General features: G+C 34.6%; 1 protein-coding gene across 1 annotated transcript in view; it reads right to left on the bottom strand.

The window, feature by feature from the left end:
• SPEF2 (sperm flagellar 2) overlaps window positions 1-16551 on the bottom strand; it is a 72531-nt gene that overhangs the window by 3186 nt on the left and 52794 nt on the right. The window contains exons 22-26 of the mRNA XM_082782832.1: window positions 15899-16085; window positions 14938-15094; window positions 12588-12710; window positions 9483-9621; window positions 7921-8150 (exon numbers count right to left, since the gene is read on the bottom strand). Of these exons, the coding sequence (XP_082638958.1) occupies window positions 7921-8150; window positions 9483-9621; window positions 12588-12710; window positions 14938-15094; window positions 15899-16085 (836 nt within the window). The remainder of the gene's footprint in view (window positions 1-7920; window positions 8151-9482; window positions 9622-12587; window positions 12711-14937; window positions 15095-15898; window positions 16086-16551) is intronic.

The raw sequence follows: 16551 nt of genomic DNA, 5'->3' as shown, positions 1-16551 counted from the left end.
TCCAGAAGATACTGCTGATGTCACAAGTCTATTATGATCACAATTCCACCTGATATTAACAGAAAATTTTACTTGGACCAAGTCCATAAATACATAATCAAATATCTGTCCCAGAATGAATAAGATGTTCTAAAGCACAATTAACTGACCTGGTCATCTTTAAGTATGTTTATCTGCAGAAAAAAATTATTACTGTTTTGAGAGAGAGTAACTGCATAAGCTTCACATTTTGTTTTCAAAACTGAGACATTCTCAAAGCATTGAGATTGTTCTCAACATTGTTCTTCCAAATTGTTTTCAAGGTGGTCATTCTTATATTTTGTACTAGGAAGTGCCATAAGCTGACATTTTTGAAATGTTTCCCTCTAGAGTTCACAAATCTCCTACCTTTGGCAGTTGATTTAATGATTCTTTTAGCATGCAGTTGCCATAAGGTCATGACTTGGAAAAGAAAGCAGCCAAATAACTACAACAAATTCCAAGGAGAACTGAGGCAATAAAATTCGAAGTCTATTCATTGGAAAATAATAGAAGTAAAGCACTGAGGAACTGACTTACAACCAATTTGACTCCCACCATCCTTGCTGTAATTTGTACCTCAAGAAGCAAAATTAATAATTACATTAAGACAATCATAGAAAGAACTGTTATTTTGAGTGTTTTCAAAGGTCTTATGAGAAAGACTCCTGGTACTGCATTCTTGTCTATTTTACAAGAAGGGGCAAACTTTTATATATGCTTTACAGAATTTCTGAGAACAGTTTGTTCCCATTTTATTATAAGCATCCTGAAAGGCCATAACAGTGAAAAAAAAATGTTAGGAACATGCAGTTTAAATATATTTCTATTATGAGTAATTATTTGAAAGAGCTGTTTATATCTAACAGAAAACTTTAAATCCATGTTAACAGCTGTAGTCCATGTGGATAGCAAAAACAAATGGACTTCCACAGAAGTTTTCTTTTTCTGAAGCGTGCCCAAGGACACCCAGGACCAAAAAGAGAGGAGGAGAACAATTCTTCACCAACAGTAAAGATTGAAAACCTTCCCTAGCTGTAGGCAGTCACAAAAACACAAGAATAGGTTAAAAAGAAGATACGAGGCAGGATTAAAGGGTCTGCAACTGCAGAGGTCAGAGGATGGAAGAGGAAAAATGGTTCTAATATGATAATGTGTTATGAGAACACCTCTGCAGTGCCTACTGCTTCTTGAGGTGTATGGGAACCTGTGGAAATTTGGTGCTGATTACAAAAAAATAAGGATCAGAGTAGGTTCTCTGAGCCACTGTTTGAGATAGGACTCCCTATAAGATGGACTTTCAATGTCACTAACATTTTTCAAGTTTTGATTTATTTATTTTTATTTCAAAACACAAGGGTTTTAATCTCTTGGAAAATTCTGTTTTGTACATCTTGTATTTATAAGTGATCAGCTGTATGTGTCTTTAGAAAGACAGTATATTCTACAGAATGTGAGAACAGTAAATGCTAAGAGGCATAAATCATCAGATCAGATCCCTAACCCTTCTAAATTATGACGACCCCTATAAACCAGATTATATTCATTACAGGTCCTCTCTCTAGTATATTCTTACCACACGTACTTAAGGAAGTGAAGGTTATGCATCTGTGCTGTCTCTGCAACTCTACATAAATTTATCTGCCTGCCAATTCTTCCTCACTGTTAATTTCTATATGGCCATTTTGAACCAAGTTTATCAGTAGCGTGGAGATATGAAGTTTCCAAAATTTTCTTTCAGATCTGCTCTGAGGAACAGGACAATGATCCTCATATCATTCCTACTGAGGAAAAAGCAGGGAGATTCCAGGCTTTTAGCCGCTCTGTGGTCAAGACTCATATGTCAGCCTACACTCAATTCCAGACCACACACGACATCCAGTGTATTTGGCCATTGCTGTGCAAGCAAAAAACATAGATAAGAGGACATGAAGAAGACAACACTTTTTTCAAATAGGGCTAAAAGACATGGAATGAAGCAGGAGGTGTGTTATTGGGAAGAAACCAGGAATATGGGAAAAGGGCTGGATTTATTGCAGTGGTACTATGGAAAGAACACAGGATACAAAAGGAAAACTTCACTACTGAAAATAAATTTGAAAAAAAAAAACAAAACTTCACCTTCTCTACTTATGGAGCTATTTCTTTTTGACAAAAATCTTTGTCATCAATGAAATGAAAGGGAAAGCATACGTAGAAAAATCTACATAAGTTAGTCCTTCATTAAAATCCATTAAAAAGTTTAAAAATCTGTTGGAAAGTTCATATCATTCAGTGATATACCAGCTGGCATGGACATGCATTTACATCTACTTTAATAACCAATGCAGAAATATAATAAACAAATGAAAAAAAAAGTAATTAAGATTATGACCACAACTGAAACTGAAAACAGAAAAGTAATCCTTCAAAACTGAGCATTAAAAATGGTAACATAAGTTACTAGATATATACCCTGCAAACAGGGCTGAGGCATTTTGAAGTGTCATAAAGAGCATAAAGAGCAATCACAATACCTCAGTTATAAAACACAGGTAGATACAAAGAGACTGTTTTCTAATGACACACAAGACAGCAGTACAATATTTTGATTATAAATTCCAGTTTGGCACTGTATGAAAATAGGGTTCTTCTCTCTAAACTGAAGAACACTGTAGGAAAGATAGAGATTAGAAATTTATACAAGCAACTAAACATGAAGAAATAGTAAATCTATACTACAGACAAGAATTATTTTCACATTTCATTCCCTTTTTCAAGTTTATTCTACCCTATCCTATTATATTATATTTTTGGCTAGATGTTTGGATGACAGAGATCTATGCATGTTACACACCAGACTGTAGCAATACTGCAATGGATAAATGAATGAACTAAATCTTTAGGCTGAATTATATTCATCCAAATTTAGCATTTGCACCACTAAAAGGTATTAATAGGGGATACTGTCATTCAGTGAAAAAGACAGGAATCTCAAGAATATGATTCATTCCCAACAAGAAATTGAGATACTCATCAAATACTCATCACCCCTGCAAGTGCTTCTCACTGAAATATTTACTCTATTTATTCACTAATTATTATTGATGTGTTACATGCCTAATCTTTACTAATTATCAATAATTAGGATTTTAAATGTAGAATCTCAGAGTAAGTTATTCTAATTGCTACATGGGTGAAATGAGGGGAAAGGAAACTTCCTCTGTTATACTCATAGGGATCTTGATACTGGGATATATGTATTCAAGTGCACAGACATACAAAGATGTTAAATGTTTCATAAAAGTAATTGGATACACGGATTTTTAAACAACATAGGCAAACAGTAACAGCTACTGAAATTAAATAATATACATGATATTTATACAAGAGAAGACTAACAGGGTGTGTGTGTGGGGAAATGAAAGTAAAAGTAATCAGAATTAACAAATTTTCCAATATCTGTAAGGAGAGGTATTGTACCTGTCCTGGGTACAAAGCCCTTCTGATGAAGGGCTTTATTTCTCAAAAGTTTACACATTTTCTATCTATATTTCTGGTCTAGTAAAAGATAGTTCCTCTGCCTACAAACTTAGACTTTCTTATTTTCAAGTTCTGAAGAAAAAAACACATTGAAATCTAGTCTTAGAAAGATAAAAGCTATAGATGAAGAACTTATTTCCATATTTGCATATAAATTTCAGCCCCTATGCACACCAAAGTCAGATCATGAGGGCTACCATCATAAGTTCATGAGCTTTTTCTACAAAAGTACTTCAGAAGAGATAGCATAACCTGTACACATTATTCATGATCTGTGTGCAATTTGGACTCTGACACTAAGCAAAACCTTTTATGAAAAAGGAAAAAAAAAAGTCAACAGGACTACTGTTGACCACTACTATGTACACTGATACACTTATCTGTTCCGAATCTGGCAGCGCAGCAAAACTCAACTGAGAAATCTATAATTAGATAGAAAAAAGAAATAGCCATACAGTTTGGTTATTGATTGGCTCCTATGGTTGACAAATCTGGAATCATATTTGGCAAAATTACTGAGGACTGCTCACATCTTAGCAGACTGCATCAAAGTTTTTTAAAAGAGTCATTTTAAATTTTGGATATTGGATGTAGAAGTGCTTAAAGCCTGACTGAAAATTATTTCAGATGAATAATCAGTTCTATAATTCAAACTGGGATTGCTCATGATGATCATTGCTGTGGAAAAGAAACAGAAAAAAATAAAATAAAATTCACTCCAGTCATAAACTGGAGAATAAAAATCAAGGATGGAATCGATTTTGATCAGTTTGATAATGTGAAACATTACCAAAACTGCATTCTCTGAAGCACCTTTAAACTTGAGAAATTCCAGATGCATGCTAATTGAATTGACAGTAAATGTAATCGGAGGAGATGAGATCCATGGTTAGTTTAATTTTGTTCATATAAACAGAAAGATGTGTTATCAGCTCCATTTCATATCTGGCACGGTTCTTTCTATGAAAAAGAAGCACAATCCTGAGGCAATATATTAAACCACTGTTAACAAAAAGATCAAAGGAGTTAGTGAAATTAACAAATACTGCAGAGCCACCCTGAGTTGGGGCAATGGCACTTGAATTAATAAAATAAAACATTTAAATATTTTCTTATCAAATGAAAGACTGGATCAGTATGTAGGAAGGTCCAGCAGAGGTCACAGTTTTTGTCCATCGGTGCTTAGAATGGTCAGTAATGTGTCTCCATGGAGAACCAAGCATGCAGGACAGAACAAGTTGTCTATGATGAATCCGCAGTTCTTTAACACTTTAAATTCCTAGGGAACACAAAACTGTTTATAATTTTATAAGATTTAATTTGTAAATACCTAATAATTTTAAAGTATATTGGTAGTCCCATTTTTTGCTTTCGTTTTGTCAATTTGTTAGACATATTTGAAAACACATCCTTTTGACATCTGCCAAATGTCCTGTGAGAAAACTGTTTACTTCCAACCTCACAGTCTCTCCTTTTTACTCTTTGTTTTGCTAGGTTTTCTAGGTAAATTGAAAGCTGACCTTGACCTGATAATCTTGAAGGTCTATTCCAACCGTAATGAATCTATGATTCTATTATTTCAATTAATTCAAAATTCTTCTTTATGAAATCTTCATAATGCTATACAAAATCAGCCTAATATTCCATTTTCAGAACAACTTTAGGAATTTTGCTATTTACATAGTATAGAGGATTCGTGGATTTATTTTATTAAAATTTGTAGACTTGCCCTACAGTCTATGCCTTATGTTCTCCGATGTATTACTATTACAAATGCTCAGGGGACTGCCCAGGCAAGTAGGAATTAAAAGATTAAGATGTTTGGCAAAAAAATCTAGATGTTTGGAGATTATGCAATAGAAAGATTATTAGCTGGCTACTTTTTTATATCTCCTTTGGAGCTAGCTGCTATCCAACAACTTCACTGCCGATGTGATGGGTGCTTTAGTGTATTTCCTTGTTTTATTCAATACAAGAGTAATCATGGAGGAGGCATATATTTTCTGTTGAGCATTCTATTAAACAAGGGGAGACAGAGGGATGTAAAGAATTTTTCCTGATTTTATGAGAGGAAGGATTTAACTCTCCCTGTAGAGTCTAGTGCTTGTGGTGAAGGGTAGTGGTTGTCTTAGGAAATCTGGGATGCTTTTACAATGCATAAGAGAATGAAAAAAAAAATATTTTAAAGATGCCTTGCACAAATCACATCCTAAATCAGCTGTCTAAAAAGGTAAATTATTTTGACTTAATAGTCACCAGATGGTAGAAGAATGCTGTTGCATGTTCTTGAGAACCGTACTTTAAATAATTTCTTTTCATTGTTCCAGAGTGCAGGAAGGGACAAGAGAGGAAGAAACTACAAAGAAATATTGTCATGCTGTGACAGCTGGATATCTTTGTAGGAGCTAGGGCATCCCAATGGAAGTAGTTATGAAGATCTTATCCTGGAGGATATTTGTCTCCTACATTACCTATATGCTTCCAATTTGAAAGTTTAGATGAATTCCTGTATACTTGGAGAAAATAATGTTTCAGCACGAATCAAAATGAGTTTCTTCTATCTGCACCTGACAAAGAATTTGAAATAATGAAACAATGAAGGTTCAGGATAAAGTAGATGCCCTGCTGTGCAAGATACTTACTGTAGCAATTGTTCTGTCATTTGCAATGTTACCTCTGCTGACTGCCCTGTGGTTTGCTGGAAGGAGTCTAAAGAATTGTTTCAATCCTATGGGATCCTAGCAGGCACCATCACCACAATACAAATAAAAATTATTTTATATAACTTGGGTCCTGCCTAATTGTGAGATCAGTCCTAGATCATTCTGTCATTAAGTGAATGAAGAATGTTGGATAGGAGCCTTCCTGGTATGAATTATATGGTCTACCAAGACTAAAATTATGATGTAAGCTTCCAGAGTTTGGAACTTACTATGTACTTAATCTTAAAAAGACTGAGTCTTATCTTCCAAGCTAAAGAAAAGAAAGAAAAAGCACAAAGAAAGAAAAAGCACAAAGAAAAAGTTTGCTTTGTTGGGTCATTTTAGTGAACATAATATCAAAAAGACAATGTTGTAGAAAGTTAAAGATTTCATTTCTATTTTTGCTATCTATTACAAAGGCACAATGAAAACACTTTATCTCTATCTTTAAAATTTCAAGAATATTTGAGTTTGTATTAGACAATGTTTTTAGTTTTAAGTATTTTAATTAATGAATATTTTTTTAAAAAACAAAATAAAACCTTGTAATAGGAATGACCAGTCAGAACTGGTATTTGTGTAGTACATGTATGTTTACCTCTATGCCACTAATAATTAATTACAAGTGTACAGATTTTTAGTTTCATATGGCAATATATATACAATAATATGTCCTTCTTTAGTCTCTGTAGAGGAGTATGGAATGCTTACACACACACAAGTAATCTCTGCATTATAGATAGAATGATAAACATCTCTCTAAAAGAAAACTCCTAACATCTTTCTTCTTAAAATGCGTTCATGTTCAAAAGGTAAATGGATTTTCTCCACCACTATGCATGAAAATAATTTCTGAATACAGGATTATATTCAACATTATTGTGCCTTGGTGGCCTTGTTATATTGGAAGAGTTGGATCCAAAATTGTAAGTACGGATTTATGGACTCTGCTTCACAGTCTTAGTGGCACTTGTACTAAAGTCACAGTTATAATCTGGAACACCGGTAGTAGTACAATCCACTGCAAATGCATGTAACTATTTGCCATCTCAGTTTAAAAATACAGCAGTATTAAGTTTTGACAGAAGGTATTTTTAAATGTCCTAAACTTAAAGTTCCCATAACTAGAGGGTAGGTACACAATAAATATACTAACAAAGGAAAGAAAAAATATGAGTTAATACTTTCAAATCACCCAAAACAACTGGCATACATTTACTTAAAGAATATAATCATTAACAGTTTAATAGACCCTATCATAAAAATAGTGGTTTTTCAACAATATGTTTTAAAATAGTACAGCTTTCGTGTTCACTGAGTTCTGAATTAGTAAATGAGTTAAAGACTTGCATTTGAAATGATTTCTAAGCAAAGTATGATACGTAGCTCTTTAAAAAACATACTACACGGAGAGATAGAATAATATTAAGCACATTGTCTTGAAGATACGAAGCCCATAACAGAGACACTAAAAGCTTCCAAGTGGTCTGGTATTTCACATTTCTAATATTTTACACTAATATTTTACTAACTTTGCTTCTATATTTTGCACCATCTTTAACTGTAGTATGATCTTTAACAATATAGGTGACTAATATTTAGTAACTCTTTGCAGTTACTTTTTTTAATTAGCTATCTAACTGCCTCTCTGGAACGAAGTAGAATTTTTTTTTCTTACCTTTAGGTGCGACTTGTAGAAACTGCTTATGAAATGTATTAAGCTGTGAAATAGTTAGAGTACCACTGTCAGAGGTCTCTACTTGTGGAACATGTGGCGGAGGAACAGGATCAGGAATCACTTTCACATCACTGCTGAGGAAGAAATCTGTTTCTTCTAAAGTCATTTCATACTGGATTTTGCTAGAACACTCAATGTGGTGTCGTCCTATCTCAATCAGCTTTTCAACACTGTGAAAATGTAAATGCAGGAAACAGTAAGTACTTTTTAACAGAGAATGTTAATATCAAGTTCAAATGTTAATGTGTTTACACTCTGGGAGCTTTCCTGAAGAAAGAATCACAAATCCTCATGTAAATTCTGTACTCAGCAAAATCATTACGAAGTGTACTCCTACTCTGGCAGCAACACATTTTATTACTGTGGTAAGAAATATAGGCAGATCTAAGCCACATAAGAGACCTGACAGAAAAGTATGAAATGATGAAACTTTATTTATTCCATAAATTTCATAGGAGACATATATATTCCATTTGTAATCATCCTTTTGGTTATTCTCGATGCCTCATCCCCTAGTCTGCCCTTAGACTGTAGGTCTACAAAACACTTTCTAGAGTAGCATTCTGCAGAGATACGTGACCTGCTGTTCCAAGTCTGGTGAGCATGACTTACACTTTTTAACAGGTATAGGCACGGGATTGGCCTGAGGTTTCAGGATTATGCTTGCATCCATCCAAAGGACATGATATTCTGTAAATAATGTATTTTGGAAGAGGTTGTCAGGAGGGCCAACAAAGCTGGCTAGCAAGTAGAGCTCAGCCTCTTTGGGCTATTGCCTGCTAGAACCTTCACGTATTACATCCTTGAGCGTGCACTGACATGAACCAACCAGCACTGCCCCAAGTATGCTTTGAAATTTAACACAGGCCAGAAATATTTTCCAAAAGGCAATGTGACATTTTTCTTCTGGAAAGTAAAACACTTTAATGATATAGACATAGGCCACTCTGTGCCTGGTGCCCTAAGTGTCACATAGTGGTTCCAAGCACATTTTGGTAGAAGAGAAAAATGGCCAAGAAAAAAAAAGACATTGAATTATTTTTTTGATTAATGCTATACATGTACATAGTGTTCATAACAGTAGGTGGAGCTTTCCAGCATTTGTATAGTACAGAAAGAAAAATAAAAATAAATAAAAGTAAATAAACACACCTACAATCAAAGTGACAAAAACCACTAAAATGATATACAGACTTTTAGGAAATTTAATATCTGATTGTCTGATGATGCTTATAAATTGCTAAATCTGTAGCCTAGCAAAACAGTAAAACTGATAATTAATTACCTCTACCATTGCCAGCGGAACCTTCTAATTATTGAAGAAACGTGTTATTACCATTCAGTTATTTAAGATAAAATTAAATTTTAGCTCATGAAATGAAATGATTATTTTCTAATACATTTTGCAAATTATTTGTTCTATATAAACAAACACCCTTACCAGCTTAGTCAATTAAAAATACAAAATAAATGAATCCTGCTCAAAATTGGATATACATTACCTGGACATTTCTGCTAGGAACCTGGCTCCAAGCCACTTTTCCATATCTTTATAAGCTTCTTCTGATTTCACTGTTAGTTCTTCAATATATGCTAATGCTTTTTCTTTTATAAGATCTAGACGAGATTTGGTGGCTTCTTCTGTTAAAATATTTTTAATAATAATAATAATTAATACTTATAAAATTGCATGAATTTTCACCCTTAAGCTCCTGATGTTTAACACATTAATCTGTACTTAGGCAGCAAAATATTTATTTCTCATGTTCTTAAATTATTAATTTTTCAGAATTACCCTTATTGTACCATTTATTTTACAAAACTGTGTATTCTATAAGTATCAGAATTCACAAGGTAACAAATATCTTAATAAAGCTAATGCAGAGGTGCAGGAGATGTTTAAGTACACAGTGACATCAAACTAATTAACATTATATAGCAAACACACCTAGCAGTGTAACAATGGAAGTGTAACATGTTATCTGTGTTAATCATGATAAAAGTTAGTTTTTCTTTTCCTAACTTCCAGCTCTTCAAAATTAACTTCCTTGGTTTTGCTCCAACCTTTCTACATATGACTATTTTATACCCTAAAACTCAGTTTTCATTTGCTTAGTGACCACTAGGAAAGTAATTAATCGCTACAAAAATTATGCTTAGAATATTCAATTTAAACTTTTAAAAACGTTGGGAATTTCAGAATTCAGAATTTGTTAGATTTCCGAATAGAAAGAACGGAGAGAGTTTTTCACTAAGAGACTAATAGAGAAGAAAGAAGATGAAAAGACAAGATATGGGAACAATATCCAAGGTGAAATGGATGCGAACTGGATGAAGAGACAGGTATTGATAGAGACATGAAACAGACACTGACAGTTTTTTAAAGCCTTAGAAAAGAAGAATGAGAGAAGAGTAGCTGGATATTATTCTCAATCTTAAACATAAGCCAATTCAGTGTTCAACTTGATTTTTTCTTTGTATTTAACCTTCTCTGTGACAGAATCTTTCAAATAAGTAATCTTATATAGTAATTGGCATAGTGGCTTCAAAGTTAAAGAATGTAAAATTATTTATATTACAATTCTTACTACGAAGCTTTCAAAATACTTTGGGGCTAAAACTTTCTTTAGGCAGCTAGTGTAGAAAGATGAACTGTGAAAAGTATGAGACAGGTCATTTTAATGTTATTTCTCAGTCACAGTAGAATGCAATACTGAGCACTTCCTCCATTAAGAAAGAAATAGTTGATCAAAATTTTACACCTAGCATTGATTTGGGTCTCATAGAAAGGTTATTTGATTTGAGGGCAAAGACATAGAAGTTCTAAGCAACTGAGAGTATCTTAAAGGAAAGTGGTAGATATACAGACATTTGGTCTGGTGTGGTGCTAGAGAAGCCCTGTGAACCCCCCACGGCTCAGTACTGGGGCTAGTTCTCTTTAATATCTTTATTGATGATCTGGATGAGGGGATCGAGAGCACCCTCAGGAAGTTTGCAGATGACATCAAGTTAGGTGCGTGTGTCGATCTGCTCGAGGGTAGGAAGGCTCTGCAGGAGGATCTGGATAGGCTGCACCGATGGGCTGAGGCCAACTGCATGAAGTTCAACAAGGCCAAGTGCTGGGTCCTGCACCTGGGGCACAACAACCCCAAGCAGAGCTACAGGCTGGGAGAGGAGTGGTTGGAAAGCTGCCTGGCAGAGAAGGACCTGGGAGTATTGGTTGATAGTTGGCTGAATATGAGCCAGCAGTGTGCTCAGGTGGCCAAGAAGGCCAACAGCATCCAGGCTTGCATAAGAAGCAGTGTGGCCAGCAGGGCTAGGGAAGTGATTGTCCCCCTGTACTCGGCTCTGGTGAGGCCGCACCTTGAGTACTGTGTTCAGTTTTGGGCCCTTCACTACAAGAAGGACATCGAGGTGCTTGAGAGAGTCCAGAGAAGGGCAACGCAGCTGGTGAGGGGTCTGGAGAACAAGTCTTACAAGGAGCGGCTGAAGGAGCTGGAAGCTTAAAGGAGGCTGTAGAGAGGTAGGGGTTGGTCTGTTCTCCCACATGCCTGGTGACAAGACGAGGGAGAATGGTCTAAAGTTGTGCCATGGAACATTTAGGTTGGATATTAGGAAGAACATCTTTACAGAAAGGGTTGTTAGGCATTGGAATGGGCTGCCCAGGGAAGTGGTTGAGTCACCATCCCTGGAGGTCTTTAAAAGATGTTTAGATGTAGAGCTTAGTGATATGTTTTAGTGGAGGACTGGTTAATGTTAGGTCAGAGGTTGGACTAGGTGATCTTGGAAGTCTCTTCCAACCTAGATGATTCTGTGATTCTGTGAGTCTGTGTTTTGTTTATTAACTGCTGTTTGCCCTCTAGTTTTCATAAGTACTACATAAAAGTTAGCCCATCCAAGGCTAACTGCCAACTGCTCCTGTATAGAATATGTAACAGTTAAACTCTATCTATTCTTTAGTGAGAATGAGTTCTTTTATTCTACTAAAAAAATCTTAAAAAAAAAAATCAATTAATTTTCAGTTTGGAATTTCTGTTTTTCAGACATCTACTTTTTGCTGATAGTGACCAATTGGCTTGGAAGTTATTGGGCAGGACAAAGAGACAGAAAGCTGAGTCATACAAGTTTTTTTGGAAGGGTCTGTCTAGTAGGGGGTTTGGAAGAAAAAGCAAACTTGTGTCTCTCTGCTTAAATCCTGCACAGCTTGAGGAAGATGAAACTTGAGAGAAGAGCATCAATGAAATATGTAATTGCCAAAAAATTCTTCCACAGATCAAAACAATTAAAATACTGAACTCAATTCAATTGAATACTGAAGAGTGGCCCATCTCAAACGTATTCTTTCATGAAGAATACTTGCTTAGTTGTGGAAATGACATGACATGACATGAAATAAAAACATTTCTATTTTGCTATATCTATCACAAAATTCCCTGATGACTACCAGTCTAGAAAATGTCCTAATTTCTTCAGACACTATTTTCTCTACCTTACTTTACTTACCCATCCTTCTTCCCCCAAAGAGTTTCTGGTTAGTTTTGACTGTTAATTACCTAAATTAGGAATAATGATCACCACCAAATGTAAGTAGCCAAACAGTAACATACCCTCATGTTTCAGGGCAGCAAAATATTCTTGCTGTATTTTAAGTGTCAGTTCTTGCTTCTTTAATTCTTCAGAGGTTAAAGGAACTGGACTGACTTCAACCACAGGTACAGTAGAAGGAAGTCCTGCAGAGAAATAGTCCCACTCACAGTCTTTGGACTTTGATGGTAATTGTGTGTCTGCACACAGGCACTCACAAGACATTTTCATTTCACATTTTTCATTTTTGAAATGAAAAATGGCACTTTCCACCTCACTTGGTATGACCATTTATGAGGACGCAAATGTGTTTACACAGTTGTCTTATGTCAACAAAACAGCTAGTTTTCTTCAAAGATGATTTACATCTGCATGACATGCTAACATTAATGCTGCATAAAAATAGTCCAATGTATACATCTGTATTAAAATTGGTTAAACAACATCCCAAAATGTATTTCTGACTGGAAAATCATGATTGAACATATACACCTTCACTGTGATCCTGGAAAGTCAAAATGGCCTCTTTGACCTTAAAATCTACCAATTCATAACAGTCTGTATATAAATACACCTCTTTTAAATGATAACTGTTCCTTCTGCAGCAAAATCAAGTTTAGCATTCCGTGAGCTACCTTTGCATCTTGTTTTAGCTTACACAGCCATGAACACATATTGTAAACATAGTATTTCATCATGCATAAAATTATTTCTGCATACATAACACCTTGACTGTTATTCAAAAATATTAATCTTTGTAACTGCTTTATCCTAGAAGAAAAGCAGATGAAGCAGTTAGAGAAAATTACAATAGCATCTGCACGATATCTAAGGTAAACATGTAAACATAAAGCAAACAGTTAAATCTTGAAGTGATGAAATTACATGTGATATATTGCAATGCTCAGTTACTAGCCTGTAGTTCTAAGTAAGGGAAGTCTTATGTTACAGGAGCACTACAGTAACAGTTTTCATAATAAACAATAAAACAAGCATCAATTGATATTTGATTTTGTATCATAAGGAGTTCACAGCTGAGTTCTAGTCACACTTCTGTCACTTCCCATTTTTGTGACTTCAGGTAAGTAATCTAGTACCAGATCTGAAAAAAAATTACTTCCAAGAAGCAATCCACAAAAGCCTAACATAGCCACTTAGCATACAAGAGCTGATAGCTGCTGATTTTTTATCACAAATCTTTTTTAGAAAACTAAACATCTATGAATTTCTTGGCTGAATTGAGGAGCTAAGTACATAGCTAAATCTCCCTGGAGCTCGCAGGTTCAGTATCCACGCAGCTTAGTATTTGCAAGGCCATACTTGTTCACTGTAGTATGAGCACAACTCAACCAGAGAGGCAGGACTGAGTACATTGCAAATAAAATGTCTGCCAAAGAAAAAATGCTACCTGCCTTATGCAAAATAACTCTGCAGTTACAGCTTTCTCACAAGAAATGGAACACCTGCACTTCAGGTTACCCCCACACATGGAGGGCTCAAGCCCCTCTCTTGATTTGCAGAATGTCTTAACAAAAGACACAAGGTTCATACCATTAAACTAACTTCTTGCATAAGCTATGACTTTTGCAGAAAGTTATGGCAGTTACTTAAACCACTACCTGCTCAAGGTAGTGTTTATGAAAAAATGTGTAAACAGCATTGAATGACAGGAGTCTTCCCAGCAGACTGTTAGATTATTACTAAGCTAAAGACAGAGAGTCTTCTAGGTCTTTTTGTCTTGTGTAAGTAAAGTTTGTATTCTTACATGCACAGTGAAAAATAAGAGGGTAGGACAGACTCTTGCCAGGCCTATTTGCAAGATCTACCTCAACAGGAACCTACTCTTTTTTAGGACTATAAATGCTATTAGATTTTATTTTCTTTACACCATCTTTAAGTTACATTTTAAAATGATGGACCTTTGTAGATCTAAACTACTATAATTACTAATGAATTCATTCAGAAATATCTTCAGATATTGGCTAATGTCTTGATTTTGTTCTTTTTTTTTTTATGTTTGAAACATTTTAGCTTGACTGGAAAGTAGGAGGAATTCAATGGGAGTTCGTTAAAGTTCATAATTCTAACTCTCTCATTCCACAACAGCACATGGATAAAAATTAATATTTACTTTTTATTTTGAATATCAATCCATATATAATAATAACGATAACACATAAGATTAAATATACCCAACTGTCATTCAACAGCCTCTGCATTCCTTTATCATCATCAGCTTTTCACATATTTGACATTTCAAAAGAGAAATTAAATATAAACTAAATACCTTGGGTTACCCCTTCCCATATTACTGTCACATTTACATTTCAGTAATTTCAAGCACTTCTAAAACAAAGTCTGCATTTCAAATACCTTTCTTTTTAGTAGGTGATTTGGGAGAAAGCTTTTTGGTATCTTTGGCATTCTTCCCTGTATCTTTGCCTGACGTGGTCTGAGAAGACTTCAGATCTTCTTTCAGATCTAGCTGCTGTTCTTTTTCTTCCTCCCATGACTTCATTTCAGCTGTTACCTTCACATCATATTCACAGTCAAGTAAATGGCATCAGTACTATCCAATTATTGTTTTAAATAGCCTATACTTACTGCAAGTACTAGCTAAGACATACACACTTAAATATAAGAGATATTTAAAGTAATAAATAATCAGAATGTAATCATTGTATCAAAAATAAAATTGTACAGCAAAAGTTTAAGACAAAGATGGTAGTTTTAATTCTTGTAATCCACTATCTACCTACTCTGGGAAAAGGTGTGAAAAGTAAGAGTCAGATGTGAAATGTAAGACTGTACACAAGCAACACTACAGTTACACTGTAAGGCTGCAGAATTTCAATTGTTTTTAAATGATCATTATGAAAAAAAAAAAAGCAAAAAACAAAACAAAGAAACAAAAAAAGAGAACAATCTCATTTACTTTTAGCTATATATAAAAAAGGATGTATCCATGGTTTTTGAAGTTTTGAACAAAACTTGTATCCCAAGATTAGACATCCTTCTCATGGTTCTATAGAAGAATTAGGGGAGAGTTTATCATGGAAGAAGTAGATATATAGAGCCAACATTCAAAGTATTTCTCTCTGTACTGGAATGAAAGGGTCAGTTCCAAATATGGAGATTCTGCAGATCTGATAATACACAGATCCAACAATTACCTCATAGAAATGAAGATGTATTCAATGGAAATATCAGTAGGGGAGTAACACACATGAAACTGTGATACACAGTGCGAAGGCTGTGTGTCCAGGCTACATACTGAATGAGAAGCCTTGACAGTCCTTTCCAGAAATCTTTAAGTAAACAAAACATTCCTCACCATATCTGATACTGCTGTTACTGCTGTTTGCCATGTATCAGAAATAAGATTTTCATCTTTGCCAAAAGTGGCTGCTACATTTTCAGAAGAATTTTCATCCTTAATACTCTTCAGTAGAATTCCCCTGTTTTTTGACTTGGTAATATTTGTTTCTGGTAAATGCAGTTTTACAGAAACTAGAGGAATCCTGAAAAATAAAATATAAGGCATAAATCACTTTCCCTTTGTAATGAGATAATTTATAACTATTTTGGAGAATATGTAAAGAGAATGAAATGTTATTTTTAAAATTTATCACAGCAACAGAAAAAGGATGAACTTTCCTTATGACCATTAGTGGTAAAATGTGTGCATGACAAGAAAATTGGCTAGTTTAACTATAGAAACTAAGGAATAATAATAGAGGGATAAAACTATGTCACATGTCTGTGTGATCTAATGATGTGGGCTAGAAGCACAGCCTCATTATTCAGATGTTTTCTAAATGAACTGTAAGTATTAAAAAATATAGGTGTTGACAGCGTTTTTGATATTGTCAAATTATTTGATGGTATCCGTTACCTTTAATATTGCATTCAATTCTGTGAGTTTTTCTAGGCTGCTTTGATTTATATTTGTCATTACATGACCCATTTCATTACGTTTGTCTGTGC

This window comes from Aythya marila (genome assembly GCF_965140915.1).
Source record: "Aythya marila genome assembly, chromosome: Z".
NCBI classification, from domain to species: domain Eukaryota; kingdom Metazoa; phylum Chordata; class Aves; order Anseriformes; family Anatidae; genus Aythya; species Aythya marila.
This window is presented reverse-complemented; position numbering and strand designations above follow the sequence as displayed.